This window comes from Gallus gallus, chromosome Z, assembly GCF_016699485.2.
Source record: "Gallus gallus isolate bGalGal1 chromosome Z, bGalGal1.mat.broiler.GRCg7b, whole genome shotgun sequence".
Classification (NCBI taxonomy): Eukaryota; Metazoa; Chordata; class Aves; order Galliformes; family Phasianidae; genus Gallus; species Gallus gallus.
Window position 1 is genome coordinate 69,292,205 of NC_052572.1, and position 18,228 is coordinate 69,310,432.

The window sequence follows — 18,228 nt, forward strand, 5'->3', positions numbered from 1 at the left end:
GCTGTGCATTTTCACCAGCAATTATAACAATCTGCACAAGCAGAGGTGATCCACTGTCACCAATGCTGAAGTGCACTACCCACTGCCTCACTGTGACCCATGTCAGACAACGTTCTGTTGGACTGCCCCTCTGCTGCCATCTGTCTCACAACAAAATGTAATGGGATATTGGTGGGAAGGTTCAGACTCTACTGCCATGCAACCAACATCTGTCATGAGCTGACATCATAAAATAGGAGGCATTACTTTCAAAGCAGCCCACTCCTCTGCAGTGCTGGCACATCAGATATCTCATGAAAGCCAGGCAGGGTGCGCTCCTGTGCCATCTTTATAAGTCTGCAAGCAATGGGAAGTAGGATCAAAGAAAATGTGACAGTAAAAATTCCCTAAAACTCTATTCCCGTGGAAATCCAACTGGAACCAGAAAGTTGCCATAGGCTATAAGGGATCAGAACACTGACAAAAGATATTCACTGATTCCTAGATACAAGTGAACTAAAAACACTTACAAATGTTAAGATATGGGATTAAAACTTTTAAAAAGTTGTGGCTAAATTCTTACTTTAGGACATCAGAGGCCCACTGAGTCACACTGGTCTCAGTGGAAATTAATGACCCCTTGACAGAAACAGAGAAACAAAATTTGGAGACTTTTAGAAGTTTGCCATTTTAAAAGGAGTACAGTCAGACACCGAGTTCGCAACGTACAACTGTCCATCAGTGGCAGCCTGTATCTCACCTTCTCAGAATACAGGTATTTTTATTCCAACAAGAAAAAGGTTTCTTCTTTATTTCAAACAATAAATAATCATCATCCCATCAGATAGAGACATTCCATTAAAAAAAAAAAAAAAGCCAACAACAACACAGCAGAAGTTAAAATAAAAAAATTGGCATAAATTTTATTAGAGTAGTATTTTTCCTGAGCAAGATTTACAACACAGCATGCAGATGCATTTAATAACTTACTTCACTATACATTCTGCACTAGTGACACTTGTGCAACAAAGGTAGCAACTGATATGTTTCCAGCTTTCAGTCATTTCAAAGTGGCAGCATGTTCCATAATTGGATGGAGCTCTACTGTTAGTAGTGTCAGTGTGAAGTTTCCAATGCCTGTGAAGCTGGAGTGATTAAATTCAGCAGCACATTTGAAGCTCGTTAGTCCTCAAACACAACTTCTGTATTAGAATTTTGAGAAGAGTTCATGACATTACTTTTCACAACCTTAGACAACAGAGTAAAAACTTATCAATCAGCCTCTTTCCTAATGTGTAAACTGGCTGAAAACACAAAGGGAAATTATAGTGTTAGTAAGGCAAACAGAACGTCAGCACAAATAACTGAGGTCATCGTATTTCTGACAAGTTCCTTGGGTGAAACGCTGAGCTCATATTGCAGGAGTCCAACATACATGTACAGCACAAAAAGGGCCACGTGCTGTAACCAAGGTAACATAGCACAACTGATTTTTATTCACAGAAAATGGCACCCGCTGGGGTTGGATTCCACTTCTTTTCAAAGCTTTAAGTATTTAGTTGTAAATTTTTCTTTTTTCAGGAAATAAAAAGGAACTCTGGGCATGTAAAAACAAACAAACAAACAAACAAACAAAAAGACAGCTTTCCTTTCAAGAACTGAATATTGGATATTTCAGGAAAAGTTGAAAGTCTGAGTTACTAACTAACTCATTGCATAAAAGAGATGCTGGACAGCTATCCTGAAAACAGAAACATATTTCTGTTACAGTGAAGGAACGTTGCAAACAATTGTAAGCAAATGAGGCAACAGCACCTTCTCAAATCGCACAAGTAGCTCCTCTACAAGAAAGACAGAGCTATGGGGTTACACTAAAACATGAAACAAACACATTTCTGCTTTGTCCAGAAATAAATATATCACCACACAGTGCAGACTAATCTCTCCTCACAGTATAACACACCAAACTTGACCAAATGGTCAAAGAATAGGCCTGGTTAACTTGACGCTGCAACTTTCACTGTTACTGGAGTTCTATACTTCTTTTTATTTTCAAGCAAAGCAAAGTTGAATATTTGCTGGCTATGAACTAAGAAGATTGGCAAGATTATTGGCTTGAATTCACTTAGTAAAATGCTAATCATGCAAGCTCAGAGCTGTGCTGATCTCTTTATCAGGATTAATAAATACATTAATCGCAGTATAAAAAGAATTAGTTTTATCTTCCAACGTGGCTATCACCCTGTTGTTCTTTGGAAAGGCCTAATGCTTTAATCTGAACCTTATTCTAACTGCCAGTAGACAAAGCCGCAGCAGTTTAGACACAAAGACTGACAACTGTTGTTGAATAACATGAAGTTTTCTGCTTTGTGCTTTGAAAGAGCTCAATTATGCTGGATCACTGAACACTCAACTGCAGGATGGCTCAACAGCCTGTGACAGAATATCCTGGTTGGCATTTACATGCAGAAAGCTGCTTAAATAATGACCCAATTCCAACGTGCAGGGTGCTACAATTTATGCTGCTAATAGCCAACACAATGCTCGCAGGAACAGCACTGTAGAGTACATCAAAAAAAAAAAAAAAAAAAAAAAAAAAAAAACCCAAAAAACCCAAACAACTAAAAACAGAAAATGAAGTCCCTGACCTTTAAAAGCTCTAATGAAGGAGCTAGTCGCGTTTTAAACGGAGATAAGGGAAGGCATATTTCAGAATTGTATCATATACAAAAGGATGCTTTAAAAAACTCTTTAAAACTCCTGAACCTCCCGGATTAGAGAGGACATGCACAATGTTATTTTATGGAAACGCTAAAAATACTGACACTGTGTTGAACGGGAAAACTGACACACCTGAAAGAAATTTGTGGGGAAAGAAAATGATGCCTTCCTTTATCCAAAACAGGTTCGAATTTACCTAGTGAGCCCATCCAGCAAAGGAACTTCTGATCATGTTTGCTTTTACTACTGAAAAAGCACACAGAAGAAACGGATTCATTTAAATCACGCTTACCTAGCTCCTTGATACTCCCTTTGACAAGACTGCTTGAGACAGACTGTAGTGTTACTGTTTCTACTGACCCGCTGTAAATCAGGTCAACGATTGTCACAAGCACGGTGTTCACATTGACAGATTTCTCTTAGTGCCATGCAATATTACACATTAACAGTGGAGAATTTTAAAACGTCATTAGCATATCACGCTCTTGCACACTGATGTAGAATGGTCTCCCAAAGATGAAGGAATGTAGACCAGGTTTAATCTTCTCAGCCAAAGCCATTATTATGTTAAGATCGCCCTCTGCTGTTAGGTCGAGATCTATCTTTAAGCTACGAAGAGACTTAAAAGGTTTTTTTCCTTTCTGCCTGCAAGAAAGTAAAAAGAAACTTTGTACAAAAGAACAAAGTAAGTTTCTCGAAGCCTGCTTTCTATTATCTGTTAACTTACGTGTCATCCTCTATGTATTTTATTAAAGTTAAAGCTTTTCTGTGAAGGACTAGCAGAAACTGTGCAAGGAATGTACTCCTCAGAGACAAGCCAGGTTTCAGATGAAAGATCTGTTAAAAATTATATGAGAAAATTAGCCAGATGTAGAAATTCAAGAATCATTTTAAGAATGTAGAATATAAAGAAGCACTATACACACACATAATATCCCTAATTACACTACAGTAAGCACATTAGCAGCAGATTTATAGGCACACTGAAGATCCCTCTTTACTTTTCTTGTTCAGATGCAACAAATCAAATTGTTTTACAATTCTATTTCGATGAAGTATTATTTTCACTTTAAACATGGTCTGAAATGAATCTCAGTCTGGTAGGTTTTGTTTTTTTTTCCCAATAGTGTAAACACTGCTGCACAATAATAGAAAATATACTTTGGTTTTCATACATAATAAGGCGTTTCGGTATTATACTAATACTACAAATTACACAAAAGCATTTTTTTTAATCACTTGTACTACCAGATACACATCTTAAATGGTCAGTTCTTGATGCCTTCTGCAATATGCAGAAAACCATCACAGTATAAATTGGGATAACAACTGTAATTGTTTGAAGAAAGAGGTACCATGACGGCAAAAGTTGAACCAACACTATCATAAATTGTTACTAGGTGTCCCAGTACTGTTGTCTAGCTCTTGTTCTTTCTGGAAAAGCAATTATTACCTGATCCAGGAAGGCTTTTACCAATGTGTCTCGATGCAGGATATCTTGAAAAACATTTCTAAAGGAAAAAAACAAAAAGCAAACAAACATGTGGTAATGTCATGAAAAGACAGTAAATGTCCAGCAATTGTGCACAGTAATACCATTACAATTTATAAGCTGGCAGAAATGTAAAGTGTACTAAAAATTTTAGTGAATTATAATCCTGTTACTAAAAGATAGCACTTCCAGGAGAAATAAGCTAAACCCAGAAAAGCCATTGAGCTTTATCAAATACACTTAGCTCTGGAGTATCCCTATTTAAAACAGGCAATAATATTAACATAATACCATCAGAAATATCACAGAATTTAAGCAACACTTAGAGCAACAAAATGACTGACAGAACTGGTAGATTCTGCAAAACAAATTCAATTACCAGTTGCTTCTTAGAAGCAAAAAATCCTCCTGTACTGTATCAGAAAGTACACTTTACTATCTCATCTCAAATTAAGCAACTTTAAGAAGTGTGGGAACAGAGTACATACAAATCAGGTGTGAAACTCTCATCTGTGTGGATAATAGGATCTTGAGACATTTCTTCATCTGAATTAGCTCTCCAAAATGCTGTCAGCTCAGACCTCATATACCGTCGTTGGTTGTAGATGTGTTCATGACAAGGGGGCATCTGCTTCACTGTATTGACATCTACATCTATGTGTGTAGTAGGGTATGGAGCATACATTACTTGACGGAAGGGCAACACAAAACTTCCTGTTGCATCCTATTTTTGGGGGGAAAAAAAAAGTTGTTTTTAACTTTTTTTTTTTTTAAAGCTATATTGGAACAAAACAACCTGAAAATATCAAGCCAATCTTTTAAATTCCACCTCTTTACACATGTTTTGTTTGAGAGGAACAGTAGTTGTAGTCAGTAAAATATCCTTAACACTGCACAATTCCCTTAATGTAACACTGAAAGCTGGTTTCTGAACTCATTAACATGACAATATAATACTTATTTGTCAAGTTTAGTCTGCTCTTTAGAGCAACGAGCATTATTTTTCTATTTACCCTCAATAACTGCTATAGCTCTTTTAAAATTCTTGGGAACTGTAGTACTGACATAGGACAGTTCTCTTCTGGTTTTGTATTCTTTTCGGGTCTCTAGTCCCAAGTAGACAAAAGATTGATACTATCATACCTTGAAGAATAGGAATGATTCTAAATGATACACAACAAAAGAAATCGTTGGGTCATAAAAAGACTGGCTAGGAATTGTAACATTAAAATAGTCACAAGCATAAGCTCTAGCATCAAGAACTCAAGGGAAAAATGACAAATTTCTTCAAACATGAATGTGCATATAAATTTTCATACATATTGTATGTGCAAACAGTACATACATATTGAATGTTCTAAAACCACAGAGGAATAAAACTCTCCTAAGTATACTTACTTTGAGTAAACCTTGAACAAAAAGCCCTGACTCGTACTTGAAAGATGACTCACTTCTACAGAGTCTGGAACACTTCCGCTCTGATGGTGTAAGGAACAGGCACAACGTTCTCACAATCTGCATTGCAAAGAACAGTTTTGAAAAACAAGAAAATTCCAGGAATTAACTGATCTTCACATGCAATTTCTGACTTAATAAATCCTGCTGATGAGAAAAGATAAAACCTGGGTGACATTAGAGAAGAGTTACATGTTTAAATAATTAAGATGCAAGCCATGGAAATCCAACTTCCTGTCAGATGAAGAAGAATTTTGGCAACATTTTTTTAGCCAACTACACAGAAGAAATAAATTTTGTCTTCTGATGATCCTTCCTATTACAAAAACACGAGTTTCTGTAATTATTCTCTAGACTTTTAAGCCACTTATTTTATTCATTCCATATTGGAATGTCAGCTATTTTCTACAGTAAGGCACATCCAATTTTATAAGCATCCACACTTATTTTCTCATTAATTTCCTCAAATTCTCCATTAAAAGCAACAAAGACACTTAATTGTTTCAAGCTCCTATACTGCAACAACTGCAAGCAATCATCTCCAAACACAAACACATATTTCTGACATAGTCAAACATATATGTTTTGATGAATGCAAGAAGCAGTAGGTGTTTTTTTTTGTTTTGCTTTAAGGAAAGCTAAGATATACCATTAAGAAAGCAATTATTTTGGAACACAGCACCACAACACAATGAGCACACTACTGATAAGGATCCGTGTAAAATGTATGAAATTTGCTCTGGATAGATCATGAGACTCACATTTTTCCACAATCTTTTTTTTTTTTTTTTTTTTCCCAAAACAGCTTATCAACATACGCAGTAATAACCATTCAAATCTTTAAGGCTCCTTATTAATTATTATGCTATCTTAGCAGTGTGCAAAACTTACATCTCTGAAACACAGTGTGCTAACAATTGTTAGCTGACTTTACATAAGAACAGAATTTTCTTTTCTCTGGTTCTCTGGTTGCCCACAGTTATTTTTAATTGACCACCAGCGTGTATTGTTTATTTGATCAGAGGTGCTTAATCAGCACTGCCAAAGGCAAACCCAACAAGGCACTGCTTCTCCAGATTTTTATAAAGCATCATGAGCTGCTTATTTTCAAATCACAAGACTATTGAAGATGGTGAAAGTTTTCAGAATCTTTTAACAAGACATGTTTTACTGCAGCAAAGAACCCTAGATACTGTACAAGACATAATATACTATTGTATGTATATATATGATATAATGAATATATACTTAACAGGACCGATGTTCTTAATTTTCATTTCACATTGAAGTAATATAAATATCAAAAAAGCACAGATTTCAAAAATTAAAAAATAAGTTTTTTTCCTCAAAGAAAGTTTTGAGTCTCACTAAATGAACTAGAACTCAATTATTATGGTATTAGAATTAAAATCAAAATCAGAAAAGCTCAATATGCAGAAAGCTTTCCTATCAAAAAATAAAGTTACCTGGACGTACTGCTTCTCCACATGTACCATGACAGTAGTTTTGTCATGGTCTCCAAGTGTGGAACTATTGTTACCACATTGCCCAGAGGCACCTGTGCAAATTGAAAGCTTACCAGGCTACGTAACTACAAAGAGCCTTGCTCTCACAGCAGTACTGGTGTACTTATTATTTGCAGCGGTGCCTAATACCTGAAGGCTCATTTTTTATAAAATCCTTTTTCTCATTCACAGTTGCAGGGGTATTCTGAGTCAAAGAGTTTTATTAAAGGACTCAGCTGTGAACAAAGAGAGGGAATTGATTTTGTGAAGTACACCCTCTAAGAAAAATAACAATTTCTTCACAATTTGCCTCTGAATATCCTAACAGAAAACTGACTTCGGTGGTTTTATTAGAGGAGATGGTTATCTTATAGCCTAATTAAATGCAAGCCAAAGGCAAACCTTTCTGAACAAAACACATACACGCATTACAGTAACCTGTAAAGAAATACGCTTTAAGAAATATTTCAGTGAACTGTAAACAGAAGAGTATCTCCTCCAGGAATTGATTTCAATCTATCTGAAAGTATCAATTTGGTATAAACAAAAAGCTGTGTACAAAAAAGTAGAATTCTACATAAGGAAAACATCTTCACTTGCTTTTTCCCCCACATACTCAGTAAGCTTAAAGTAAACACCAAGAAACTCTCCATATACACAAAAACATCAGAGAAAAAGCAGATCAGGTTATAATATCGAGTTGGTTCAAATTAAATATTTGACAACAGGCTTACAAGAGAGTTAAGAATAACAACAACGTAGGAAAAAGCATGTCTACCAGAAAAATATGATTATTTTCCCATTCTGGAATGACTGCTTCCAAGAGTGATCTTTTTTTCCTACAAGACCATAGTGATAGTTACACATTTCACACTTCTCCATTCAGAGGTACAGCTAATGCTGCTTTACCGTTTCTAGACTTGAAACCTCCTGTGTATCTGTGTATCATCCCTACTGATAAATTCTACATGTGTTTCAGCAAGTTTCTTTTGTCGTTATTGTCCTCAGTTTTTACGTTTTGTATCCGTACTCCCTGATTTCTCTGGAAGGCCTTCTGAGCCAAACCTAAACTACTATGTACCAGTTAAACTGTACAGATATTTACCAATTAGGATTTAAACAGGCTGCAGATGAAGAGTCAACACAAACACAAATATGAAGACAAAAACGGTGGAACTGACTGGGTTTAAGATCCCATTAAGCCCACTTGTTTTAATGTGTGCATGACTATGGATGCAACAGCTTTGAAGTTCCACAAAGCACAAGCAGTTCATTATGATGAAGCACATTTGTTCCCGAACAAGCAAAATTATGCAGATAATCATTTCTTATGCAATACCTATTGACTTTGCTAAACTCAGTGAATCAGCTGCTACCTGTTCAGATTGTACATTTTAGGTAGCAAAATTATTTTAGAAGTTCAGACTCATTTATTCCTCATTTATGTGCAGCATCAATTAAATTATACCCAATCATTCTCTTATAGTTGCCAGAATACAACTGACAAGTCAATTTTTAGACATAATTATCAACAGTAAGATAACAACAACAAAAGAAATTCTCTCTTCCTACCGCAAGTATGCTTATACACAAACCTTGTTTCAAATAACATGCCAACACTACTGATAATCAGCATTTAAGATTCATTTATTAGAAAGTATGTTACCTTATTAACTTTTTCTGCGCTGCTTCCTACAACTACAGAACAACCACAGGTCTGCAGATGTGAACTAATTGCACTGGAAATAAAAATAAATATAGGTCAATAAATTTAATCAGACTTTTCAAATAAAGCCATTATCATTTTAACAAGAATAATTAAGAGCTGCTAACATAACTGCAGGCCTATACTATGGACCTCACACATGCTGAAATGCAAAAGCTTGGCAGCATCTGCATTTTCAGTTTGGTGAATAGATTGCCAGCCAGAACCACCCAATGCCACTTACAAAGCTAACAAAAACTGTCTTCTCTTACTATTGTGTTGCAGAATCCAAAATCTAGATACAATTAGAAAGCTTTCTCCAATACCTGTAAGTACACGGACCCTATCTTACTAAAGAAGGCTTCGTGAGGCGATTAACCTGCTCTAATAAACACCTTTAATTTCTTAGGACTATAACAGCCACATTTGGACTCTGAAATCCTACAGGTGGACTTTATACTGGACCAGATACTTCTCATCTTACCAATTTTATTTTAAAGGGTTAGACTTAAGGCCACCTGATTTCCTCCTCAGGGGTAGAAACAGATGTTTAGTTTCATTTGGAAGTTACTAAAAAAGCATGACTTTATTTTACAGGTTAGTTTTGTTAATATGACAGTTCATTTAGCCTAATCCAATTTTTATTCAATGGCATATAGAAATGATACCAAGACTCTTTCAAAGGAAGAGACCAAGTTTCTCTGAAGTGCAAGTTCTTATATGTTAAAAACAACTTGGGGAGAAGGGGGAGCGGGGGGGGGGAGAGGGAGTATAATTAAATAAGTGCTCTACATGCCATACTAATAATTAAACACAATTCTGTCAGGTTTTTTTTGTTCGTTTGCTTGTTTTTGGTTTTGGTGTTGTGGATGGGTATTTCATAAAGACCTAAGCCTATGACTTACATACTCACAGACTTTAAGTATCAAGGAAAAATTGTATTTCACATGGACTCTATTATCAAGCAAATGTCTCTATGACAATGGTAAGACAGCTGCAGCTGTTAGCCCAGAGCCCTTCTTTTAAGAAGAAAACAACTTTTATAGCATTTCGTAGACCAAAATCTCAAAAAGTCAAACAATTAATACCTATTCATATGCCAATACAGATTTGTGTATACACATGTAAGTTTAATCCATTTCACTACATCATAAATCAAAACTGAAATTCATACTTGAGGAGAAAGCCTTCGTGACAACTATCCCCAATGTCATCATCATTCAGTACTGTGTCACTGATCTGAAAATCAGAGAAATAAAAACAAAGGTTAGAAAAAGCGTACATCTCAGAATTAAGTGATATTTCATTCTGATAGGAGTGGACTGTTTAGGATCTAATTAAGCTAAGCTTTAGGACGGCCAGAAAAGCACAGTTTTAAAAAGACCTTCTGACTTTGGCCAAAGCATTTGGAAAACAATGAAGCAATTTAATTTTAAAACTTTTTTTCAACAATGATACAGATTCCTCCCAGTGTTTTTTTCCGAAAGCCTTGTCTGGAATATTTTAACCTGGTCCATGTGAAATCATTTCTACTTCTTCCATGTGAAACAGATACCAACATTAAAAGTATTCACCTCTCCATTCATTTTGTTTTGAATCAAACAGCCTTTCCATGGCACTCCTCCTTAGGAAGAGTGTCATCTCAGGTAGTCCATAGCGCTGACCATTAAAAATACTGCAAGTACTATTCACCAAACTAAAACTGTTATGCCATTCCCTAGAGCATTTAGTATAACTTGAAGGGTATAGGAAATTTTGACATGTTTATTTTTCTTCCAGAGAGTACCAAATTATATTGACAAAGTCATTTCCTAATTCAGAATGCAAAGAAAATAGGGACTTACATCTATTTCTTCCGGAACACTGTGTGATTTCATAGATGAAAGGAGCTCCATTACAGGAATAACTTCTCCTGTTAGCATTGGAATGATGCTCTGGCCCTGCGCAGTAAATAAAACACTTGAAGTGCATTATAAGAAGTTACTAACAATCTAAACATGCAAAACATGTTTAACTTCCTGTTGTCTGAAAGTGTAGTTATCAGTGTCAGCTGATCCACAGACTTCTTTGGCACTGCTCACCAATTATGAACTGGAAACATGAATTTCACTTTTCAACATCATGTCTAAAATATGTTTCTAGGGTGTTTTGCTGGTCAATTTCTTTGGCCTACACAGGGCATACCTGGAATAAGATCATCTGAGCGTACCATACTACATGCAATTACTGTTAAACATTATAGATCCAAAGTCTTACAGTAACAATGGAAGGAAAACAAAAACAGGCTATTTGTTATTAACATTCAAAGTTATGTCATCTTTCACAAGAAAACTGAAGCCACAATTCCATGTTTAGTTTCAGAACCACAGTATTATACACTAAGCCTCCTACAGCATTCCAACATGACATACTGTGTACATCTCTGTCACTTGAGAAGGTAACAACCTTTAGAAGAGCATATACCTATGGAAGCTACTACCTTTACAGAGCTTCAAGTTCAAGTAAATGACTTCCCCTTTCTGAAAGGTAATATTCTTCATAATTTCCACTTCACCCACAAAGTGATGAAAATGTATATTCCTTCATTTTTTTCACAGCTTCCACCATCCTGTCTTCAGAAAGGATGCCTTTTGTGCTCATCAAATCACCAGCCAGTCCAAAGTATCTTCTCGGATCTCAGAAATAAGAAGCAGCACCAACTTCCACCGTCACCAGATCCAGTCAAATAGTTTTGTGGTGATGTGCCATATGCATCTACCAGACGGTCTTACCTGATCCTCCATTCTCTCCGTGCCTTCCAAGACAATCTTCTGGAAATGCTCTTGCCTCTCCTGAGCAAGAGAAGCAGTTAAATATAAATGCTCTGGTACTTGTTTATATACGTATGCACACAACAGTCATACGGCACAATTTCTTGCCTGTGGAGTCATGCTTTCGACGTTCAAGTCTTTTTCTTTTACAGAGCTGACATTAGTAGGAAGTGACGCCACTTTAAACAGAACAATGTTCTCTGCTTTAACCCCCACCAAACCTCTCACATGCTTGAGCAGGAGTAGCAGACAATGGAGGGTGTGATGACAATGATAAACATTTTCTTCATTAAAGATCAAGAAAATGCCAAATGATCAGAATATGGTGCAGGACTCTATGAATTTCTATGTCAGATGGGTCAGGTACAGACTGATGGTTCCTGATGCAGTAAGAGAAAAATGAGATTTTCCAAGTAAGGAAAATTACATTTGGGGAAGGTAGGAACACCAAGATTTTTTTTCCACATCTTGAGACACTGACAGGTCTTCAAAACATTGACTTATGACCAAGTACAGGAGACATGAAGCCTCAAACTACACAAAATACACTGTACAAAAGACTGGACAAAATTCTCAAAACAGACTCATCAGTAGCTGAGTGTCAATTGCTGGCATAACCGATACAGCATGCAAAAGAAAACAGAAAAGAAGTATCTTCTACTATATGCTGAGTCATTATTGCCTTTTTAGTGGTTACTTTTAGCCTCCTGCTCAGAGTTGATCAAACTCGGGTGGGAAAAGAGGCACAACGCTTTTCAAACAGACGAGTAAGTGATAAGCTGCAGCAAATTACCCTAAAACAGTTGTAAAACCTGCCTGACCATCTGAAAGAAGCATCAGTGGAAAGTCATACTGGGACTAAGCAGATTCCTCTGGGGCATCGTAACATTCACTTTGACCTCAGAGTTGGTGAAATAGGGCATATTTGGTAACTATGATGCTTTGCTTCACAACAAGTCAGCTTCATGAAGTGCAGGCTGAACAAATATTAGCCACTTCTTCCTAGAAATGGTACAGCTACAATCATTAGACAAACTTCCAGAGCACAAAATTCAGGCAAAAACTAAGTTTTCTGTTCTCATAGAGAAGACTTGCTTGAAGTTGCTTGTCTTTGCCAGAATAAACGCCGTTCCATGGCTTTCCCGGTCTTTGAGTTCAAGTTTCTTCTCTTCTACAAGACTGTCTGGAACTGTTGAATGTTTCTACAGAGAGCTTATGAGAACTGAAAAATCCCCACGTCTATTAGAAATGCCAGAGCAGATACACAGTACCTTTCACAGACCACTTCAATTTCTTTTAGCAGCCTTATTTGCTGAACTACTTCAAAACAAGGAACTACAGTAATAAGGCCTGTTTTTATTCTGTATTGTAATTCTACAATGCATGCTTAAATTTAACCTGCTATTTTGATCTTCTTGTTAGAGCTGCATGTGCAGATGCAGGCTTATTTTTCTTCTCCTCCTCCAAAAAAAAAAAAAAAAAAGAAAAGAAAGAAAAAGAAAAAAAGAAATAAAGAAATAAAAGAGAGAGTTAAGTGCCTTTTTTAGAATCTTTTGCTATCTTTACTGACCTAATTAGCTAGTACTTCAAGATCATCTGAAAAAGATTTAAAAAATCAGGACTAATTTCAGAGAAAACTAGTAGAAAACATTTTGTCATTCCCAAAACCACCTCAGGCCATTCCTAGTGTGGGAACTTACTGATACACATCAATGTCCAAAAAGAGGGAAGACATGTAGTAGTAGTTAAGAATGACTGACAATTCTTATCTGACCACTCACATTTACAAGTCAGTAGAGAAGACACTAAAGGACAAGAGGGGGAATGTAACCAACAACAGAAAATAGTAATTTTGATACAAGCTAAAGTTCAGCAAAAAAATGGCTTTTAGGAATGAAATATTTGTGTTTCTGAAAGTGAAGGCTTATATCCTATCCTTCCTCTGAAAACTAAACCTCATGTTATCAAGGGTAGATGTGAAGGAAGACATTGCCAGCCACCATCAGGCAATACAACAAGAAGCAATGGAAGTTGTTAGTGTAACAAAAAGGAAATGACAATGCAGAATTTAATGTCAGCTTCTTATTTCTGGACTTTAAATTAGTTCAGATGAGAGCACTTGAAAAGGAAGTTTAAAATGCGTTTATTAGAGGCCTCAAAACAGAAGAGGAACAAACATTATCAGACAACTACACATCACCACACACATTACAACTGACATGCAACACACTACTCTAAGACAATTTGTACTCCATGAAGACAACAGAGATCCTTTTTTTTTGTTTTAGTTTTTATTATTAGAATGTTATTTTTAACAAAAAATACATAACAATTTTCACTTAATAACCATTATGTACCCAAAGGTTAGAGCTGCAAATCTTAAAAGAAAATTTTAATTTTCCCCTTTTCAGATTCCAAAAGTAGTAATAATTGGAATAAATTAAGTATATTAGTTTAGCACAATTTAACACCTGCTAAACCCGTTGTTGATACCCTTTTTGAGAAATAGAACTGAATACACATGTAGAATGACATTAATTCCATCAATTCTTTTCTTTAGATCTCAAAGGTGAAAGAAGCCTGATTTGAAATAGCAAATTTATAATTCTACCTGGTTTAAATACAACAATTAACACAGTTAAAAACAATGATTTAAATCAAATTCAGAGAGATGACAAATTGCACAAGACAGGCAGTTTAACTTGATAGCCTGGTACATGCTTAAATAATACAACGTGGCCATAAAGGACAAATCATAAAGCTAAAAATCCTAGCCTCAAATTTGGCACCATATGGATAACAGTTTACCTTCAAAATTCTGTATTTGTACAGAAGTCAGCATTCTCTGAATTTTTGTGTACGGACTGCCACATAACAGGTGTCACAAAACAGCTTTGCTCAAGACAACTAGGACAACTGCTTTTAGTAATGAACAATAAACCTACCTTATGCATCCATATTCTTCCTTTCCTTATAATATGTGTTAACCTATCCACGCATACTCTGTGAAGAGGTAGGTAGAAGGCAAGTTCACTTTGTGGAAGTATAATCGATAGTCCATATGTGCTTCTGTCGCCATTCCAGTTTCCATCAAAGATTAACGACACAATAATTACTCTTTTTTCTGCCAAGACAAAGAACTTCACATCTATCGCACCACTTTCTGCATTCCGAAGTATTTCTCCATTCAGGGTGTGGTTAGCAAGAAAAGTTATTTCACCATCACTGAGAAGTACCTGATCTGTCTTTGGGGCCCAGATGTGCCGTACTCGGGGGCCAAGGATATTGTCCCAGTAAGCAAAAGTGGCAGCTAATAAAGGTGACTCGCCATTCATAGAGATCTCTGTTTTAGCAACTGCAGGAGACGGTGGCGGACACAGAGCTGACATGGCTGTTTCTTCTCTTGCAGATCAGTTCACATATTACCTAAAATACAAAGTTTTTTGGGGAAAAGGAATTGTCAGTGATCATCATTGTAACATTTTGGTTTGTTTCCAAATAAAACTTTAAGAGACAGCTCTGGCTTCTACACCCGAGATTCCACTGTAGGCTTCATTCAAGAAGGAAGTTCATATGCATACCTTCCTTATAACATTGTGGCACGCTTACAGACGCTAGTCAGAGACCTCAAACAGCCTTTACTCACTGTACAAGTAGGATGAGTAATACTCAATTGCTGTAAGAAAAGTGACGTATGGCAAGCACACCTTGCACAAAAAGGGGACCTACCAGTGGCTGGGGTACAAGGTGAACCCTCAAACACCCAACAGAATGCAGCAATGGAAAGTGCTTTGCGTTCCTTGGACACAAACCCCACGACACATATCCCAGCAGCTCCCAACAACACCAATTTGCAGGCGCTGTGATGACACCAGAGTTCCACCTTCCTTGCAAGTCACAGCAACACACACAGAATGCAAATTTACAGCCACTCATGCCGATGCTAAAGCCAAAACGCGCTCATGCGGGCACGAAGGCCCACGGGCAGACCCAGGCGCAGCACACAACGCCTTCCCACAGCCAGGCGCTGCCGAGACCACTCCTCCGGCCCCTTCACAACAGCAACCCGCTGCGGGCCGCGCCGCCCGACTCCACACCGATCAGCGCTATTTTTCACTTCGGAAAGGTCCCACACCCTGTGCAGGTGGGGTCCCACGTCCAGCTCCTCCACCTGCCCTCCCTCCGCCAGCGAGAAGCCATGACAACCAGCCGCCGCGACCGCCTCACCTGCGCGCCCACCGCCCGGCCGCACCGCGCCGTGCATGCGCCTGAGCCGCCCGCTTACCCGCGCAGCCTCAGCCGCAGCGCTGCGCATGCGTGGTACCGCCCCTCGCTGTGTAGGCGCCGCGGGGCTGCGCGCCAAGATGGTGGGCGTCTGCGACTGGGCGCGTCTTGTTTGGCTGCTGTCAGGGGTACCCCTAACACAGGAAGTTTTTAATAAGTTAGTATCTAGACATGCTGTGTGCAGAGCAGGGAGTGTGCGGTGTTTTGTGCTTCATTTCGTTTTGTAGGGAACAGCAAGTGCCCGGGCAAGGTGTTATTTCCACAGCATATTGAGAAGAAAGTCACTGCAGACATTTCGTTTCTGCAGTTATCTGTTCACGGGCAGCCTGAGGAGGAAAAAAACACAGATTCCTATCTCTGGTTCTTGAAGATCATAGAGTCATAGAATGGCCTGGGCTGAAAAGGACCACAATGATCATCCAGTTCCAACCCCCCTGCTATGTGTAGGGTCACCAGCCACCAGACCAGGCTGCTCAGAGCCACATCCAGCCTGGCCTTGAATGCCCCCAGGGATGGGGCATCCACAGCCTCCTTGGGCAACCTGTTCCAGTGCGTCACCACTCTCTGGGTGAACAACTTCCTCCTAATACCTAACCTAAACCTCCCCTGTCTCATTTTAAAATCATCCTCCCTTGTCCTGTCAGTCCACCCTTGTAAACAGCCGTTCCTTCACCTCACTGTACTTGAAGAGCCCAAGTTTCGGCAAGGTGCAGCAGCCTGAAATTGTCATTACTGAGTCATACCCTCCCAACTTAACCACAAAAATCACCCTTCTCAAAAGACTGGTCATGTTAGGCATGTTAGCTTTACATTTGAGGGCAAGCAGTTTCTTCCCATACCATGAAAACAAGAAATGCATGTCAATTTCCGCAGCTTGTCTAGTTGTAGGTTATAAGCTCTATGGTATGAAAGGTGCGCTGATAGTGGGTATGGCACGTAATGGTGCAGGATGTGTGAGCTTCAGGGTTAGTTTTGTCCCTAAAATGTCATGGAGCTTTGCATTAAACATGTGGTGTTACTGCATCAAGTTCTCATTAGAAGGATTCTGGGTATTAAACCACCTCACTATATTATACGCAGTGGGACACCAGAATGAAGTACAAATTCTTTATTTTCTTTTGAAGTAATAGATGTCTCTCTGTAATGCTGCTAATGGCAGTCTGTATGTTTGCCAGTTGTAGCAATATTGACCTTTGTTTCTTATTCCTTCAGTTTTTAATATTCTCTCCAGTCAGAGAGTAATAATCCCATTATATTATGAACTGAGGAGACTAAGAATTCTGCAGGTGCATTTTGTGGACACATCAGAGAAGTGATGACAGGCTGCAGCGTGAGCGGGATTTTTTCCCCAGACATCTGGTTACAAAACTTAATGCTGTACATCTGCAAATAAATTAATTGGAATGTGGAAGACAGAAGATGAAAATGAGCTCAGGGTCTGAGCCCAAGAAAAAAAAAACACATTTCAGTGTTACTTGTTTTCAGTAGCGCATCCCCAGTCATTACCATGACTGATGCCATATTTTAAGATAAGGGAGTGTGTTGGCAAAAAGGGAAAGGGATGAAACGGAAGATAGAATAATTCAGCTGCTCAGCCTGTTTAAGATCATGTGAACACAGAGATGGAAGGATCAGAAAGTATTCCTTTGTTATCATGCCACACTGGAATCAAACATGCACTCAGGCCAATAGAAGTCTGCACTGCTGAAAAAAAACTTGGTCTTCATGGCAGCAAATTGCGCAGTAATAAAGGTAATGCTTTCCAGCCAGATCAGACTGCTGCAGAATTGATACACAAGGCAGAGCAAAAGGGAATGGTTGGTTGGAGTAGTTGGGGTTGTGAGGAATAGGAATGCTTGGTTGTGGTACAGAAATCAGTGATGAGATTACACTTTATGCACATATAAGCTATGCAAAGCTGAATTTCAGTATAGAAACACATAAAAAATAGAAACAACATCCCTCCCCCCCCCACCTTCCCACCCTCTTCCCCGCCCCTCCCCCCCCCCCCCCCCCCAAAAAAAAAAAACCACAAAAAAAAACCACCCAGATCTTGCATTCCCCTATCCCCAGCTAATCATTCCTACAGAAAAGGGAAGTGGGGAATTTCCACACTGTCTCTGTTAGTGGTTTAAAGGCTGTAGTTTCACATCTGTGTTTAAACAGTGAGGTACACTTTGCACTCTCTATTGTGTTTATGGAGTCTCTCTCTTTACTACTTTTAACTTCCTAGAGAAACCAAATTTATTAAGAGCAGAAGCCCATGCAAATTTGAGT

The 18,228-nt window shown here is 38.1% G+C and overlaps 1 protein-coding gene across 4 annotated transcripts; it reads right to left on the reverse strand.

Annotated features, from left to right (window-relative positions):
- Positions 1 to 876: 876 nt before the first annotated feature.
- C9orf72 (C9orf72-SMCR8 complex subunit homolog) lies at positions 877 to 15,937 on the reverse strand. Of its 4 annotated transcripts, none has more exons than XM_424945.8 (11): positions 15,895 to 15,937; positions 14,613 to 15,093; positions 11,629 to 11,688; positions 10,702 to 10,797; positions 10,032 to 10,096; positions 8,819 to 8,891; positions 5,591 to 5,707; positions 4,681 to 4,916; positions 4,154 to 4,211; positions 3,428 to 3,537; positions 877 to 3,345 (listed from the first exon to the last, which is right to left on the reverse strand). In XM_424945.8, exons 2-11 carry the CDS (start codon positions 15,054 to 15,056, stop codon positions 3,159 to 3,161), a joined length of 1,446 nt encoding a protein of 481 aa, XP_424945.3. In that variant the 5' UTR covers positions 15,057 to 15,093; positions 15,895 to 15,937; the 3' UTR covers positions 877 to 3,158. The 4 variants fall into 4 exon arrangements, with proteins under 4 accessions (XP_424945.3, XP_004949652.2, XP_015136213.2 ...); XM_004949595.5 differs by having other exon boundaries at positions 15,803 to 15,937; XM_015280727.4 differs by lacking the exon at positions 11,629 to 11,688.
- Between the last annotated feature and the right edge of the window lie 2,291 nt (positions 15,938 to 18,228).